This window comes from Trematomus bernacchii, unplaced genomic scaffold, assembly GCF_902827165.1.
Source record: "Trematomus bernacchii unplaced genomic scaffold, fTreBer1.1, whole genome shotgun sequence".
Classification (NCBI taxonomy): domain Eukaryota; kingdom Metazoa; phylum Chordata; class Actinopteri; order Perciformes; family Nototheniidae; genus Trematomus; species Trematomus bernacchii.
The window spans coordinates 4,185,576-4,201,170 of record NW_022988097.1 but is presented as its reverse complement, the minus strand read 5'-3'; the positions used below and the strand labels follow the sequence as shown (position 1 = coordinate 4,201,170).

At 39.2% G+C, this 15,595-nt stretch overlaps 2 protein-coding genes and 2 non-coding genes across 4 annotated transcripts; all 4 read right to left on the bottom strand.

Annotated features, from left to right (window-relative positions):
- Positions 1-218: 218 nt before the first annotated feature.
- On the bottom strand, positions 219-6,524 carry fam122b (family with sequence similarity 122B). The gene is made up of 10 exons (XM_034121244.1): positions 5,345-6,524; positions 5,121-5,199; positions 4,963-5,016; positions 4,541-4,584; positions 4,376-4,430; positions 3,940-4,041; positions 3,334-3,419; positions 2,962-3,026; positions 2,641-2,737; positions 219-1,666 (listed from the first exon to the last, which is right to left on the bottom strand). Exons 1-10 carry the CDS (start codon positions 5,500-5,502, stop codon positions 1,528-1,530), a joined length of 879 nt encoding a protein of 292 aa, XP_033977135.1. The 5' UTR covers positions 5,503-6,524; the 3' UTR covers positions 219-1,527.
- On the bottom strand, positions 4,129-4,282 carry LOC117475290. Its single transcript, XR_004555150.1, has one exon. It is a non-coding gene; the product is annotated as a small nucleolar RNA U109 (small nucleolar RNA).
- On the bottom strand, positions 4,780-4,920 carry LOC117475291. The gene has a single exon (XR_004555151.1). It is a non-coding gene; the product is annotated as a small nucleolar RNA U109 (small nucleolar RNA).
- A 793-nt stretch (positions 6,525-7,317) lies between the features above and the next one.
- On the bottom strand, positions 7,318-15,432 carry hprt1 (hypoxanthine phosphoribosyltransferase 1). The gene is made up of 9 exons (XM_034121245.1): positions 15,210-15,432; positions 12,983-13,089; positions 12,349-12,532; positions 11,473-11,538; positions 10,316-10,333; positions 10,144-10,226; positions 9,994-10,040; positions 9,754-9,830; positions 7,318-8,320 (listed from the first exon to the last, which is right to left on the bottom strand). The coding sequence occupies exons 1-9, from the start codon at positions 15,234-15,236 to the stop codon at positions 8,273-8,275; spliced, it is 657 nt and encodes a 218-aa protein (XP_033977136.1). The 5' UTR covers positions 15,237-15,432; the 3' UTR covers positions 7,318-8,272.
- Positions 15,433-15,595: the final 163 nt, after the last annotated feature.

Sequence of the window (15,595 nt, the reverse complement as noted above, 5' to 3'; positions counted from 1 at the left end):
TTCTAGACTTAATACGTTGGGTCAGAAGGGCGTGGAGCCCAAAACTTGATAATGATGCCTTAGTTTTCTTTTGATCATGGTTTCTGATCTCCCTTTGGTATTTGATTTGATTTGCTTGCATACCATTTGGTTCCAGACTAGTAAATAAGGTTTAGGGATATCCTGCTGTGACCATGGGTACGTTTTAGGGCTCCGGACAAGAAAAACAGCTTCACAAACTCATAAAGAAATAATTTATTTATTCCTGATGTTCACTACGATTGCAATCACAAAAGACAAGCATAGGCGAGTTGTCAGCCGGCTTGGCAGATTATTACAGTTTTTCCATTGCAGTCATACAGTATCAAATTTGCTAGATTCATGCCCTTAACACTTCATAAGATGAGAAAAAAATATCATCTCGACAGCAGGGCAAGCCGACTGCTTTTTATTTTTCGTACAAAGAAAATTAAACCAAACGTATCTTTAAATTAAAAAAGGGGCACACTTCCATAATATGATTTACAATCACTTCCTTTTATACAAACACAGGGGATATGGACACTGGAATCGGGACATTTGAAAGCAGTACAGTATACTGTTTTCTTGGATATTTTTCTTATAAGAAAGTTTGACGTCTATCCCGCTCACACACATACTGACAGGATGTGATACTGTGTGATGTTTACTTTTGATGGGAATATGAAACCTCACAAAATTCATAGATAGGAATATTTCCCCAGCAGAACATCTCTACACTCTGCTTATATACAGACATCCTGACAAAAACACAGGAACCCTTAGTGTTGTACACAAAGACGCAAGTCTTGGGATGGGGTCATATATAAAATTAAAATAAACCCACAGTTCATAGCCCGTATCATAAAAATATTATGAAAATCTGCTGAAAACACAACTCTTCCAATAGAACAGTGAGGAAATCTCCGTAGGTGTACCCCAGGAGTAGTTTAAGTTCCTTTACAAAGAGAACTCTTCGCTGCTGAAGACCTGTGCCCACATTCACCTCACAGCCAAACTTAAAACTACATCTGACGGGGATATTATGTACATAATTACAAGCAAAAGCAGGGAAACAATAAGTTAAATATTTTTCTTACAAAATAACAGGACTGTACATACAAAAAAAAGAAGCCTGCTGACAGAGGGTTTCCAGCGCGAAAAGGGGAAATGTACACATCCAAATAGTCATTTTCTTTAAGTCCAGTGCTCGAGCATTAGTAATGAACACACTCACTATGAAGCCGAGCACCATCCATATCCTCTACTAGCAGCTGGTGCTCCAGTTTCTTCAGACATTTTCTTAGTTTCACTAAAAAAACTCATCCATGGCTTTTTGCTTCCTTAAATCAAACATACCCTCCGAACTGTAGCCATGAGAACAGCCGCTCAGAAACAAACATGGAGAAAATCCACCAAATCTAAGCGATGAGATGGAGGGTCTGAAAAGGAGGCGTGCTCCCTGGAGAGATGCTTTTTGGCACCAGTCTTTTAGAATATATATTTAAACTGTCTCTTCAAATCCCATGCTCACTTTGGCGACAAATCCTGGAGGGAAGCGAACGGCGAGTTGCTGGACGAGGAGGGCGACACTCCCTCCATTTTGCCCGGGGAGTCTGTGGAGGAGCCCACGCTGCTCAGGCTGCCGTCCAGCATGTCGGGACAGTGACTGGAGGAAGGAAAGAGTTTGTTAAGACTGCAGGCTGTCATATCAGAGGCTGCGGCAAACATTTGCTTTATTATAATCTATTTAAGAGTCCCACAAAGCTATACTTTTACTAATGCCTCACCCGCTCGGTACCAGTAACTATGACCAAGTCAAATCAGGATGATGATGATTTAATCCCCAGGCTACAGTCATTCACTTTTTACAGGAGCTTTATTTGACCCCTGGTTTAAGATGGGTTATCTGTTCTTCAAGTCACAAATTCAGCAGAGAAAGATTATCTTGCAACGCCGAGAAGGGGAATCTGTGCAATCATTGCCTGGCTTTCCCAATTAATAAATGTTCAAGCAGCTTGATCATACATATGGATTTAGCTGTTTTATGAACTCCCTACAAAAAACAAACATGTTGGTTCTAACCAGGTGATTGCTCCCATTAGTCAGTGAATTTGTATGAATGTATTTTTTACCCATGAAACAACTTTTTTGTGAGTGAAGCTGGCATATTGCAGGAGTGTACTTTCACTTTGGGCCAGGAGAGCTGATGGAAATCGTACCTATTATTTTTACATTAAATCTGCGTTAATCTAATTTAAAACATGTAGTCAAAGTCCAAAAATCAAAAGTCCTTAATTATACTATTAAAAAGCCAATTTAGTAATATGTTTTGTCCAAGCAAGTCATTAATGCCTGTATGGCTGCTATTTAAAAGTAGATGCATAATAACACTTTTGCCCAGTTAAAATGTTAATAATTAAAGTGTATTGCTCAACTATTAGAACCACAGTATGTAGCAAATGAACATCTAAGAAAGTTTCCCCACCATTTTGTTTTTTTACAGATGATCAACCATGTGTAACATTTCTTCCCTTTGCTTCATTTACCTAAACATGAATATGTTGGCTGAATCCTCATCTACACAATGAGCTTTTTAAAACACCTTTCTATGACACCTGTTGGTGATCCACAAAGTCTTACCAGGAGCTGAGCTCGGACAGGTTGGAGACCTCTGAGGACAGCATGGTGGTGGTGCCCTGGAAGAGCCTCTTAGGCTGACTCTCCGTCTCCATCTCACCTGCAGAGCAAAGGGACGCTGACATTTAGAAATCTAGAAACACAGACTGTGCTTGCTCTAAAAAAGAGAACTTAACTGCAATCATAATCAGACACAATACAAATAATAATAACGCTCAGTTAAATTACCCGAAAGTCAGTGCAGTCTCTATAGTTTCATTTTATAATAATTAACATGCTGGATGTCATTTTTTGGCTGAGAAACAAAGATGTTTGCTACCTCACCTTTGCGTTTCATTGGTCCAAGTATGCTGGCTCTGATGCAGTTGATCGGGCTTTGACTCCGTCGGCTGAGAATCACAAAGAATACTTTTTCAACCAAGAATCTTTTGAAATAGAGGCAGAATCAGTGGCAATACAAATGCATCTGTACTGTAACTGTAATTCAGATAAAATGGTTATAGTTTACTCGGACACATCTTAAAAGTTGTTAAGTTAATAGGAACAGTCGTTTTTTCTACCAAGACTTGCAAAAGGAACCTCATTTTTGCCCCGGGGAGAATTACAGGAGTCAGGTAGCGCTGGAGTAGTCTTGCTGTTCGCTGAGATACGAATCAAAAACCTCTTTATCAAAAGACTCAAAGACTTGTTGCTCACCTGAAGCGTCGCGTTGGGCTCGGTACGGGGCTGGGCGTCAGGCCATTGCTGCTCACAAGGATTTGTAGTGAAGGAGAGAAACACTGCTGCTTGGACGAAGGCAACATAGAAGACGGACAAGAGACAAGATAAAAACAGATTAACGGCCTGATCATTGGTCCTACTGTGTGTGTACATTAAGTAAAGTTATGTGTGAAATTAAGGTCAAAATTAACTAAGTAAATCAAGATAACCTTTTGATTAAATCAAGCATGTATAACCATTTCCTCCAAAACAATTATGCAGCAAAAACATAATGTATTGGATCCAAATAAGCATTTCTAGAACACAAATAATGTATGTGGTTTACAATAAAGAATAAAGAAGAGGCCTTTTTAAGCTAACTGAACAGAAACAAAAAAATCTCTCCTGGAAGACGGTTTTCTGTTTTTTCAGCTAAATAAATTCCATCCTGCCACACAGATTTCCATTCAATAATCTGATTGCGAGCTGTTAGTAAAATCAGGTTACAGCAAACTACTGAAATGCTCTAACTGCTCCCTTCATCTGGCTGTTCACTGTATAGTCAGGTGACATGCATGTCAACATACAGGAGGTCAGACGTACCTTCTTTCCTATCCCTCTGGTCGGGGACGGAGCTGGGGACACGGGCACAAAGTCGACGCGCTTAGGAGACGAAGACGCTGACTTCTCCAAATCGTTGTCACTCTAAGAAAACCGGATTATAAAAACACATTGGTGGCCATGTCATCTTACATCACATCTTCACAGCACTATGTAGAGAAACTCTAAAATAAGTGTGGGAGTATTATACTACCGACTCAGTCTGACCTTGAAAGACTGGTGGCCCTGATAACTCCCTTGTTTTCACCGTTAATCTAGCATGTTTGTACTTGTCCACTCTACGGAGATAGAGAGGCCAGAACTGGCCCAGGGCCAAAACATGCAGTGGGAAGGCAAAACAGAGCCCACTTCCAAGGATTCAAAGCAAACAAAACATATCTCATAACACTCGAGAAGCTGTAATGAAGTCTTTCTTTACCAGACTGAGGCTTTCTTCCCAGGATTGGCTGATTTGCATGGCGGCTTGAACCTCCCTGTGTGTACAAAAACAGAAGATGAGGAATAAATTGAAACATGTTGGTTTAAACTACAACAAAGCAATAATTCAAACAAATCTCTTTATCCTCAAATTATTACAGCTTACCGCTCATGTGCAGTTTCTCTGTTCATCACATCTATGCCTTCCTCCTTCAAGGGTACAAGGTGATAATGGTTAGAAAGTATTAGCTAGAGTATTTTTCTGAATTATACACGCAACAACTAGACATTGTGCATTTGGTCCTACTCTGGATCAACCTTAATCTCATTTGAAAATCTCAACTTTTTTTTGTAATAAAAAAAGATATAAATGTAGCCAATGGATTTCATTAAATTGTTTATTTTCTCTGTTGGAGTCCTATACTACCAAATGATCATCTCTTTAAGATCGATGGCCCTGTGGACTCCAATATATTGACTCTAGCATGTTTTTTAGACACCATCAATCCCTATGGCTTGAGAGGGAGACAGTGGTCTGACATGCCCTTTTTTCACCCCCAATATGAAAAAAACAGTTAGTGTTCTTACTTGTTTGATCTGGTGAAGTCTGGTGCTGGGGACCCGAATAGGCGATGAAGGGACCTGCAAAGAAGGATGCATGTGAAGAAGAGAAGATTGACTACACAATAATTGAGACACAAATAACTTTGGTGAAACTGTGTTTAATATTTTTAAATGTATTGTACCATGTTGGGCCTGTTGACCACTGTAGTGCTATTTCTCCGGCTGCGCAGGACCTCTCTCTGAAACACTTGGGAGTTATCACTGAAATGACAAATTCACAGAACAACCATGTGTCATGCGTGTACTTCCCATGAGTTCACTCAAATGTAGTTACTACAATGGGGATAAATACATTCACTGAAATATTTGTAAGTAAAGTAGTGCAACTATGTAATGTTGTAGAAACCTTAAGACATTTATCATGGGTGCACTGTTGGATCGTCTCAAGTGCCCCTCGGTCTGAGCTAACGACAATGGGATTTCCAGATCCAGCTCCATCTTCTCTTGCGCCAGGACTCCTGAATTGTTCATTTTGCTAGCTACCGTTGCCCGCCACCAATTCATGAACTTAAAATGGCTAACAAGCTCAGTGGCGTTACATGGTTGCTTTCCAAACTTTTTTTTTTACCTTTACGTGTTTTTAGGAAACATAATCTTTAAGGCTAAATGAGCTGACGAGACAAACTAAAGTAAATATGTAGTTACACCACTGTAATCTGCAAGGCCCTGTAGTCTGTATAACTCCGTTGTTAAACAAATTAACCCTGGCTAATTATCCTAACAACTCTATCTCAACAATCCTATAAATCACAACTATATAGTCAGTCAAAACTGGCCTGTGCTAACGTTGGCTGTAACGTTATGGCCAGTCACCAACTTTCCTGATGGATGGTTAGCATGCCATGGTTACATACCGCACAATGCCCAGTAACTGCTAGCTGCCGACCCGTTGCTCTGATGGTGCAGGGCGGCCGTGGTTGACGACTGAAACGCTGCTATGCTAACCTAGCACTGCATGTTAGCGCGTTAAATTAGCTATCATTAGCCAAACCGTACAGCAGATTACTTGGGAGTGCAACAAATGCCTCTAACGTTTATGACGTTAATTCAACGAGTTGCTGTTAAATACTGAACGAGTTAAAGAGTTTAACGTTTCTTCTCAGTAATATGAGCCAGTGTTATGCTACGCTCCTCGCTAACTAGTTTCAGCAACAGCTTTAAGCCCAGCTACCTAGCATGCTAGGCTATCTAGCCACGTTCGCATTAACGCCGATACCCACAACACCATGTCCACAGAGGCCTTTATCAACATCTCACTAACTAACTGTTTCTGTCCCTCAGCCTGATAGCTTCTCCGGCTCAGAGAAGCACATTAAACCATGGCGTCTGCACATGTAACTGGCTCTATAGCTTTGTTTTTCGGTTCTGCAGGGCGCCTCCAGGGATGAAGCAGAAGATCTCAGATGATCACACAGGAGCTAGGTTAGCTGCTAGCAGCAAACTTCACGCCCCTTTTAACGTTAGCAGCCCTGTCCAATGAAACCGCTGCATTTGCCGGTATGCTCAGGCGGGATGTGGTGACCTGCATCATATGGAACTCTTACATGATAAACTCCAGCTGCATTATCAGAAGTTACATTTTCATTTAATCTGAGTTCCATGATACATTTAGCTGCATCAAAAATGGCAGTTTGAGTTTCACGTGATGTCGTGAAACATTTTCTTGCAAGGACAGGAGGCCATGTGCTTTTAACAAAGTGATGGAGGTATGAATGGTCTTGCAGATTTAGTGTTTTGATGGGTAATTTTGGGTAATAACAGCAGCAAATCACACCACTTGTCATGCCTAAAACTAGCTTATTAAATAATTACTATAATGCCAATTTAGGAAGTACTCTTCAAGCTGCCCCCCTTCATCTATAATCGTTTATAATGTCTCAACCATAGACTGTATAAAGGTCTCAACTGACAATTTCAGTGTTATCAACAGCCAAAACCGAAACATTCGATTTTTAGAATAACTATTAGTATAAAATAATCAGAAAATGCAGGAAAGTATTTCAAAATAACCAAACATAATAATCGTACACTTAAAACATGTGAGAACCATATACTTTACAATGAGCCTTAGTAAAATACCGTTAGCAGGTATTATTCAGTCCACGGTCAGCACTTTCTTCCTAAAATTCTGGCAGCACTGTTAGCTTCCAGACATAGGGAATACTAATGCATCACTTTTTTTGGGAGAAATTCATTTATCTTACCTGTATTATCTTTCCATTAACCAGTATTTTCACAATCAATTAGCCAGAAATTATTTTCTAAACAGAGCATTTGGTGTTATATTGTTAACACACTTTGTAGTAAAATGTAAGTCAATCACGGGAGGGGTGAGAACATTTAATGGCTGGTATGCAACATTCAGTTGACACTGGTTTACAATGATGGTACCATTGCTTGTGAACCTCTTATAAAGTAGAAATGTAAAACCAAAAAACGGTCAGAAAAATACAGATTACGTGTTTCAAACATGATTGTTCCAAGTATCAGTCGAACATTTACACATTTGTAAACTGTTCATTTTTTTCCAGCAATAGAAAGATCTCTATCTGAACAATGCAGCATGCACCCAAATTAATTTGATGTGACAAAAATGATAAAAATATATCATTAACACTCATAAATCAAGAAGATATTACATCTTCAGCATATCCAAGTGTTTATTCGGGACAGCAGCCAGCATTTGTGTTACTTTTCTGCAATTACCTAAATCTTATCACACACACACACACCACAGTAACACAAAGATGTAATTTGTCCCACTTACAAATAAAATAAAATGTGAGATCCTCCTTATGACTGCCAATAAAATGTTTTTGATGGTTCAAGGTAAAAGAAGAATTACATTAAAAGTTATATTAATTTTCATAGGAGGTTGTCAAATGTTGTATATCTTGATATGGCACAACACTTGGTATTTTGTACATAAAGCTAACAGCATTGCTCAAAATAAATTACAATTGATTTAACAAAATAATGAAATCAGTGTGGGGCATTATTCTAATTTCAAGTGATGCTGGGCACCATGCCGTTTGACCCAGACATTGCTCTATCTAAGGAAAAAGATTATCTCTAAAGTTGCGTCAAATGTGCGTGTGTGTGGTGACTAAAACAGGCCATGCTTCTCTCAGGATTATCACTTTAGCGGTGTATCCTCAGGGACCCTGAGCAGGCTGAATATATTTTATGACACGAATATGAAGAATTAAAATATAAAATGGACAGCAAAAGGATAAGATATAATCATACATTTAAAATTGTGACGAAGTGCTCTTCATGCCTTGTACTTCTCCTTCCCTGATTCACTAATGACGCAGATATGCTGAAACAGAAAAAGGATTGATTAGTGTTGCAGCAATTTATTGATGCACATGTTTGTTATCCCGGTCTGACCTTGCATCAATAACACCCGGTACATAGCTGTAGTCCTAACGAATGGATTAAGATCCAGTACTTTCCCAACACATAGAGGTACCAGGCAGGGCCACTATCTCCTCTCGTCTTTGTGTTAGCCATTGAGCCACTGGCTTGCAGTTTGGAGAGACATTTCATAAATTAAGTCTGTAGCCGAACAATTGTTTTTTCATCCCAGCCTGAGATATCAGTCCCTAATTGAAAGGCTAAGATCCAACTCATAGTGTTATGAGCCAGTGTTTTTTTTTGCATTTCCACTGGGGGTAGTTCCGGCTCAGGGCTACTTTTTCACCTTTTTTCTGGCCCTCCAAAATCGAGGTTCTTACCGGGCTGAATATGCTAAACTAGTGACGTAAACACTCTCGACTGCTGATTGGTCAGATCAAACCCGGCCCGCTTAAACAGTGCTACGTGCTGCAGTGGAAAAGCGCCATTGAATCCTCATTATTATAGTGTTCTTTACAGGATTTAAAAGAGAAGTGTACCGAACCCAGTCACAATTAATGTGTATGGAGGGGGGTCTCAAATTGACTTCCACCCGGATAACCAACAACCCAGACTATTTACCAGGAGTATTGGATCCTTGCTTCCAGCATAACAAAGGCTTAACTACATTGGGAGACTTGTTCTCTGACAGCGATCTCATGTAATTTGACCAATTGATTAAAAAAAAAGTACCAGCTCCCAAGACGGGACTTTTTTGCAGATCAGGCACTATATCACCAAGAATACAACCCTTGTAGATCACCCTGAGGTATCAGTTATTGATAAATTGCTGTACCGTCCACCAGGTAGATTGTCACTCCGTTTGTTTAATGAAGTAATGTGAGGCATGACTCCTTATAATACACAGAGGATCGAAGGGGTTCGGAAGAAATAATACAATGTCCCTACTTTTGCTGCAAGGTCAAAATATATTACTACAATGGACAAAGGCGGGGCAAAATTATATTTGTGTTGGTTCCCCTGGAATATCTTACAAGTATTCTACATGCCAAATCTGACCAGTTCTATCAAATCTGGCAGCCTTACTTGCATTTCCTCGGCTACTATTGTTAAAGAAACCTCCTGAAGACCTGTAATCATAAGCCATGACAAACCTTTAAGTGATTCTCCTGTAAACCCCATGTATGTCTGGAAACTGAGCTGTTTATTTGTTTTGGTTTTGCTTTGTAATTATGCATTTGTCATGTATCTGCTCTGTCATTATTGAGTTCGTAGAAATTAAGAAAAATCAATAAACATATTGATTTAAAAAAAATCACCTGACACAAACTGTTTGCCCAGACTCTTATAAGCAGATAACATGACATACTTTCTTTATCCATCTCAAATACTTACATTTAGATCTCTAAAGTACTCGTTGTAGTCAAGTGCGTATCCAACCACGAATTTGTCAGGCACCTCGAATCCTACAACTGAAAGAAACAGGCGAATAAAACAGTTACTTGGTGTTGCAATACACCAACAACTCTGAAATAGTAGTATCCTATATTATTATTAGTATATTCATTGTGTAACATACAGTACATAATATTAACTATACATTTCACAAGTAGTCTAAAAAAGGTGTAAACTCACAGTCCGGTCGGTAGCCAATACTTCTTGGTGTTCTCTTCACCAACAAACTGGGGGGAGAAACAAAGTTGATCATAGTTATAAAACTTCATAAATAACAGCCTTTTGGTAAAGAATCCCCGCAATCTTACAGTTTTAAAGAGATCAAATTACCTTGCTACTTTAACCATTTTTGGTTTGTACTGTTTGAGGAGTTCCAATAACGTCTTCATTGTGTTCCCTGTGTCGATAATGTCCTGGAAACACAGCACGAGAGAAGCTAATGTTAGCAGTCTTGGAATAGAAAGCGGTTTAATTTACTGTATAAGAAAATGTCCGTACGTACCTCCACAATCAAGACGTTCTGTGAAAAAAGAAAAAGAACGAAATGATAATATTAATATCATAATATTAATGAAAACAGCGGACTGGATGTATTTTATCTTAGCATGCAGATAAACACGAGACGTTAATAATCAGTTCTCTTTTTTTATAATCCAACTTGTTCAGAATTTGTAATTAGTGAATGCGTATCATTTAATTTATTCATTATGAAAATCATGGATACATTAACTAAGGTAAGTTATGTGATGCAAAACAACAGACACAATTATTTTCTTATTTTAAGTTAATTTAAAGGTGGGGTAGGTAAGTTTGAGAAACCGGCTCGAGATACACTTTTTGTTATATTCCATGAATGCTCTTAACATCCCGATAGCAATGAATACATTAAATGCTTTGACAAAAAATCCATAAAAAAAATGTCATCTGTGGAAGCCGTAATACTGTAAAAAGCACGACCAATCATTTTAGCAACCGGATGGCCTACCTGCCTGTCAGCCTTCCATCTGTGCGCAAACTTATCTCGTGCCCTCATTGGTCATGTGCGCGTTCGTGTGTGTTGGAGGAGGGGCTCTGTAAGGAAGTGGCAGACTTTTTCCGGTTGTATATTTTCAAATTCTAGCGCACTCGAGCTGGTTTCTCCAAAATTACCTACCCCACCTTTAACTTTTATATTATTAATATCGAAATCCAGTGTCCACTCATTTTCGATTTTGTCTTATTTGACAAAGACTTCCTTCCCCCCCCGTTGAATAATAGTTATTTGAATGCTTTTTGAAGAACTTGTTTACAAGAGAAGTTTTTATTTTTTTTGCATAATTCTTTAAGCAAAACAAAGTCTTACAGTTGTGTCGATTAAATCAACGTATCCATTAGTTGACAAAATCGTATGCGTGTTGTCTTAAAAAAATCTTTAGATCAAGTCAGCTCTAATATCTTTTCATTTTGCGTATTTGGGTTGCGTGTCTTATTTTTTTCATACCCCCCTTGTAAATCAGCCTGTGTAAAATTCAAGGTATCTGTTCAAGCTGAATATTACCACTACCAGGTTGTTGTTCTTCTATTCATGGCAGAAATACATAACATGTAACATGTCAAGGACAGACCTAGAGTCAACAAAGATTGTTTATTCATAGTCATGTTGCCCTTCATACTTCTTACCTTGCCTGTCAGTGAAGACAGGTCATCTCCACCGATGACTTTGATTTCACCTGTCGACTGGTCATTCTGTGAGGATAAGAATAAAGATGACATGTTTCAGACTTCACATTTTAAGTTGTACAGCTGGAGAAGTTATATCAATGAACAAAAATGAACAACATGAACAAATGACATAATAAAAAAAGGCTTGGCAGAGTAGGAAAACGTGGTTGTATCACTAAAAAAAAAATGCAGTTGGAAATAAATTTAACAAATATTGACGAACATTAAGCATGTGACTAATTGTCACTCAAGCTTTTGCTCCACTGATGAGACATTAGATCTGTGTGGACCATGAGGCAGCTTTTCCCCAATTGAAGCTTGTTTTTCCACCATTCAAGATTTGAACTACCTCTAATGCCAGATTGTCTGGAAGTTAAATTCATATTTGAACTATACTTGGATATAAACCTTGTATTGAAACCTAGCACATGTGCCGATTGCATTTCCTCATAAAATGAATTACAAAACCAAATTTTGACTCTTAAATCGTGCCTTGTTTACATGCATAGTTGGGAACACAAAGTATTTCCTACCTTTGCCAGCACTGACTTCAGTGAAAATGCATGAAACCAATCTTAGTGAATCACCCGCATGTCCATTCACATACATCCTTGTGTGCACACAGGAGATACTTATACATTGCGAAAAAGCATGTAAACTTTTTTCTTCCAAAAAGAGTAAGTCAACAACTCTAGAGGATTCCCTTTGAGCATTGACATTTTAAAATCATGTAAAGCAAATCAACTATAGTAAAGGTATCTGCTTTTATAAAAAGTGCAGTATGTCTTAGGTGGTGTAAAAAGAAAGAAAGAAAGACAGAAACTGATGTATTACACAGTAGCTCTTGAGGCGAATGAAGTCCACTGTCATTGGGATGGAGCGGTCACTGTTCCTGTTCAGGGCCTTGATGTAGTCCAGCAGGTCTGCAAAGAATTTGTAACCACCTTTGAGCACACAGAGGGCCACAATGTGGTGCCCCCCCATCTCCTTCATAATCTCTCTGGCCAGTCTCTCTGTCCTGTGGTCACGTGGGACAGGGGAAGAGGGAAAGAGAGGGAGAGGAGAGTCAGCTCAGTTTTCTGCTACAGTCAGCAGTAGTTCCCATTTCCTTTTTGTTTGTGTCAGCAGGCAAAGCTTTAATTTCTAAAGCACTCCCAAGTAAAGCAAACCCGGAGAGCCGGATAATGGAAATCACCACAACAAAAAAAATGTTATATGCATTACTAAATAGAAAATTTGCCAAGAAAACAAGAAAAACAGGAAGTACAAGATTAACAGATATATGTTTTTGAGACATTTAAAAACACTTACAAATATAGGTAGTGTCGGCACTTTGACCCACCAGTTACTGAACACCTTGGCATCCCACAGGGTCTTTGTTTGGGCACACTAATCTTTTAGTTGACCCCAACAATGTATCACATTTTCTCTATCCTACAAGAAAGTGCTAGAAAAGTGACACCCCCACCTGTCTAAAATGAGTCCATGGGGGATGTAGACCCTGTCCAGGTCTTCTGCGTAATGCTTTGGTATGCAGAACAAGTCCAGGTCATACCCCTGCTCATCATCGCTGATCTGAAATAAAACACGACACAAAGGGGTTTAAAAAAGAAAATCTCAGGGGTATTACCTAACATTCATCTGATACAGGGTAGTACGGGGGGAATGGGATGAAGAGGTCAACGCAGGGCTACTTTTCCATCCACAGCCAACGTAGATTTGATTGCCTCTCGAGCCGCATACTCTGAAAACAATACGTTATTTGTACAGTTTAGCAAGCAACAGTCAGTGGTTGTAAATACATACCACAGTAGATTCTTAAACTGCCTGCTACTTGAACCCAGACAACATAACTAATATCATGTGACAGCTGGGAAGCTGGTGTAGAGCCTGAGGTTCTGTGGGAGTGATGCGAGTAACTGTAACCGCACCCAGGACTCAGAGTTTTCTCCCAAGACAACACATTCTTATTGCTAAACTAAACACTAGATTGCAAAGAGTTGTGGTTGAACCAGAACAAAGCATTTCCCCTTATGCCCACCAAAATGAAAAAAACATGTTCATCTGTTGGGCGTCACCCTTTCAATGCAAAATAATAATCACTGATACTGAGCAGATGTCCTCACTGTAACATGGTCTGAAGGAGGGGGTTACACTGTTGGACGTGGGCTTGTTGTCTGTTATTTAAAGATTGGGTACGTAACATTGGAGTAGCCAGCAGGCAAGATTTTGAAATTACTAAAAAATAACCCGCCATTATCTTTATGAATCAACAAACACGGCTGTTGTTAGCACTCACATCAGTCAAGCTAGCAGGTTACTTATGAAATACTCTGGTTACGCGCAACAAGGGCAGGCGAAGGAAGGTAGGCCCCAGGAAAATGATTGGACACGTGTAACATTCTGCAACTGCCAGAGAACCCACATTTTTTTACAGAGTTCAAAAAGGTTGACCTTACGGTTTGTGTGAACAAAGTGCATGTTAGGCAACACTTCACTCTGCAACTGTATCTGAAATATGACACAGGAGACAGCATCTTCTACTGTCTTTTGTTGGGCAAACTTTGCAACTAGCTTGACTATAGTGTCAGCAAGTCTTCATAACAACAAAACACTGACTTCAAAATGTGGTCAGTGAAGTTATCTACAAAAAGATTTACAAATAATTCACACAGACTACGGAGGTCCTAACATGTGCTGTATCATACAACACATAATCGCCTTCATACATATTAACACCATTAAATTAACCTTTCCAGTTTCTTTAGAGAAACAAAACAACCACTGTACACATCCAAAAAGCTCTCTACTATTATATTGTTTTACCATTATATTGTCACTCAACGTTTTTCGTATTTCTATTTAATGTTTAACAACTTTTTACACATTTGCATAAGTTTATAATAATCATTATGCATATAAATGTGCTACATTCTTGTTTATATGAACAAACAAACATATGCATTTGATTAATTAATACTAATTAAAACTAATAACTAATCATTTCTGTTATCCCTTATTTTCTTGCACTATTTTAGATTCTCATTTTGTTTGACCTTGCATGATATATTTGTATTCTCTAATATATTATGATACAGACCCTAAATGCGTTACAACTGTAGACACTAAATGTATTTAAAGTAATGTTTTGACATCATTCCAAAGACAATCAGCTTTATTGTATGTCCATTACACACATAACATAAACCTACTTTAAACAGTTTATTACCTATTCTTTAGGACACAGCCTAATGAAGAAGCGCGCTTAAACACGCCCCCTTACTTGCAGCTCGTGTTTTTATGCTTTCTCGCTGCTGTTATGTACAATCTTGTAATACACTAACTAATAAACCTGCAATGTGCTGTCAGGCACAGAAACCCGCACATTAGGTTTGAATATGTCTATCATTAAGCGTCTCCTGCGTCATGTACGGAAAGCGTGCGGAGCGCATGTTTGTCTCCATGGCCGCAGGCCACGCTACACATAGGAAACACTGCTGCTGTGTCTGACAAAACACGCTGCCATGGTGAGCATACAACACACAAAGACAGGTTATTTACCACGAATATTCAACAGTAGGTGTAGCATATTTATCAAACGCAGTGTCGCTCGGGTACAGTGTGTTGTTCCAGTGGGCACTCAGAGGTAATCTACGACCACCTTCTCATTTCATTCTGCTGCTGGGAGAACTTACCACAACACAGGGGCTGGATGTCGCCATGTCCGTGTCGGTCCCTGTCGTTCGGTTTGAAATAAGTCTTCCGTGGTCTTCAAATTCAGGAGAGATAAATGTATTGAGTTTTCGCGGAGTCCTCACCCTTATGACAGCACACACATTGAGGTTGGCTAGTGCTACAGGAGGCTGCTTTCTATTTCCGGTGTGCGGGCCCGTAGCTCTACTGTAGCTCGGCTGCTAGTGAATGATGGAATGATGACGCAGGAGCACCGCGGACCAATCAAATGCGCAGTAATGGGAAAGCCCCGCCCGGCTGTGAGGGCGAAAACTGCGAAGTTCTGGTTCTCAACTACAGTAGAGAGTAAGAATATATAATACTCATTGTCTCTGAACATAAGTGGATA

Excerpts from the sequence above, each read along its gene's own strand:
- fam122b (XM_034121244.1), bottom strand. The coding sequence starts at position 5,502 with ATGAATTGGTGGCGGGCAACGGTAGCTAGCAAAATGAACAATTCAGGA. Across the intron at positions 3,027-3,333 it reads AGCCCAACGCGACGCTTCAG|CCGACGGAGTCAAAGCCCGA; the intron begins GTGAGCAACAAG and ends TGTGATTCTCAG. Across the intron at positions 1,667-2,640 it reads CTGTCCGAGCTCAGCTCCTG|TCACTGTCCCGACATGCTGG; the intron begins GTAAGACTTTGT and ends TCCTTCCTCCAG.
- hprt1 (XM_034121245.1), bottom strand. The coding sequence starts at position 15,236 with ATGGCGACATCCAGCCCCTGTGTTGTG. Across the intron at positions 11,539-12,348 it reads TTCGCCTCAAGAGCTACTGT|AATGACCAGTCGACAGGTGA; the intron begins GTAATACATCAG and ends TTATCCTCACAG. Across the intron at positions 10,041-10,143 it reads AAAATGGTTAAAGTAGCAAG|TTTGTTGGTGAAGAGAACAC; the intron begins GTAATTTGATCT and ends TTCTCCCCCCAG.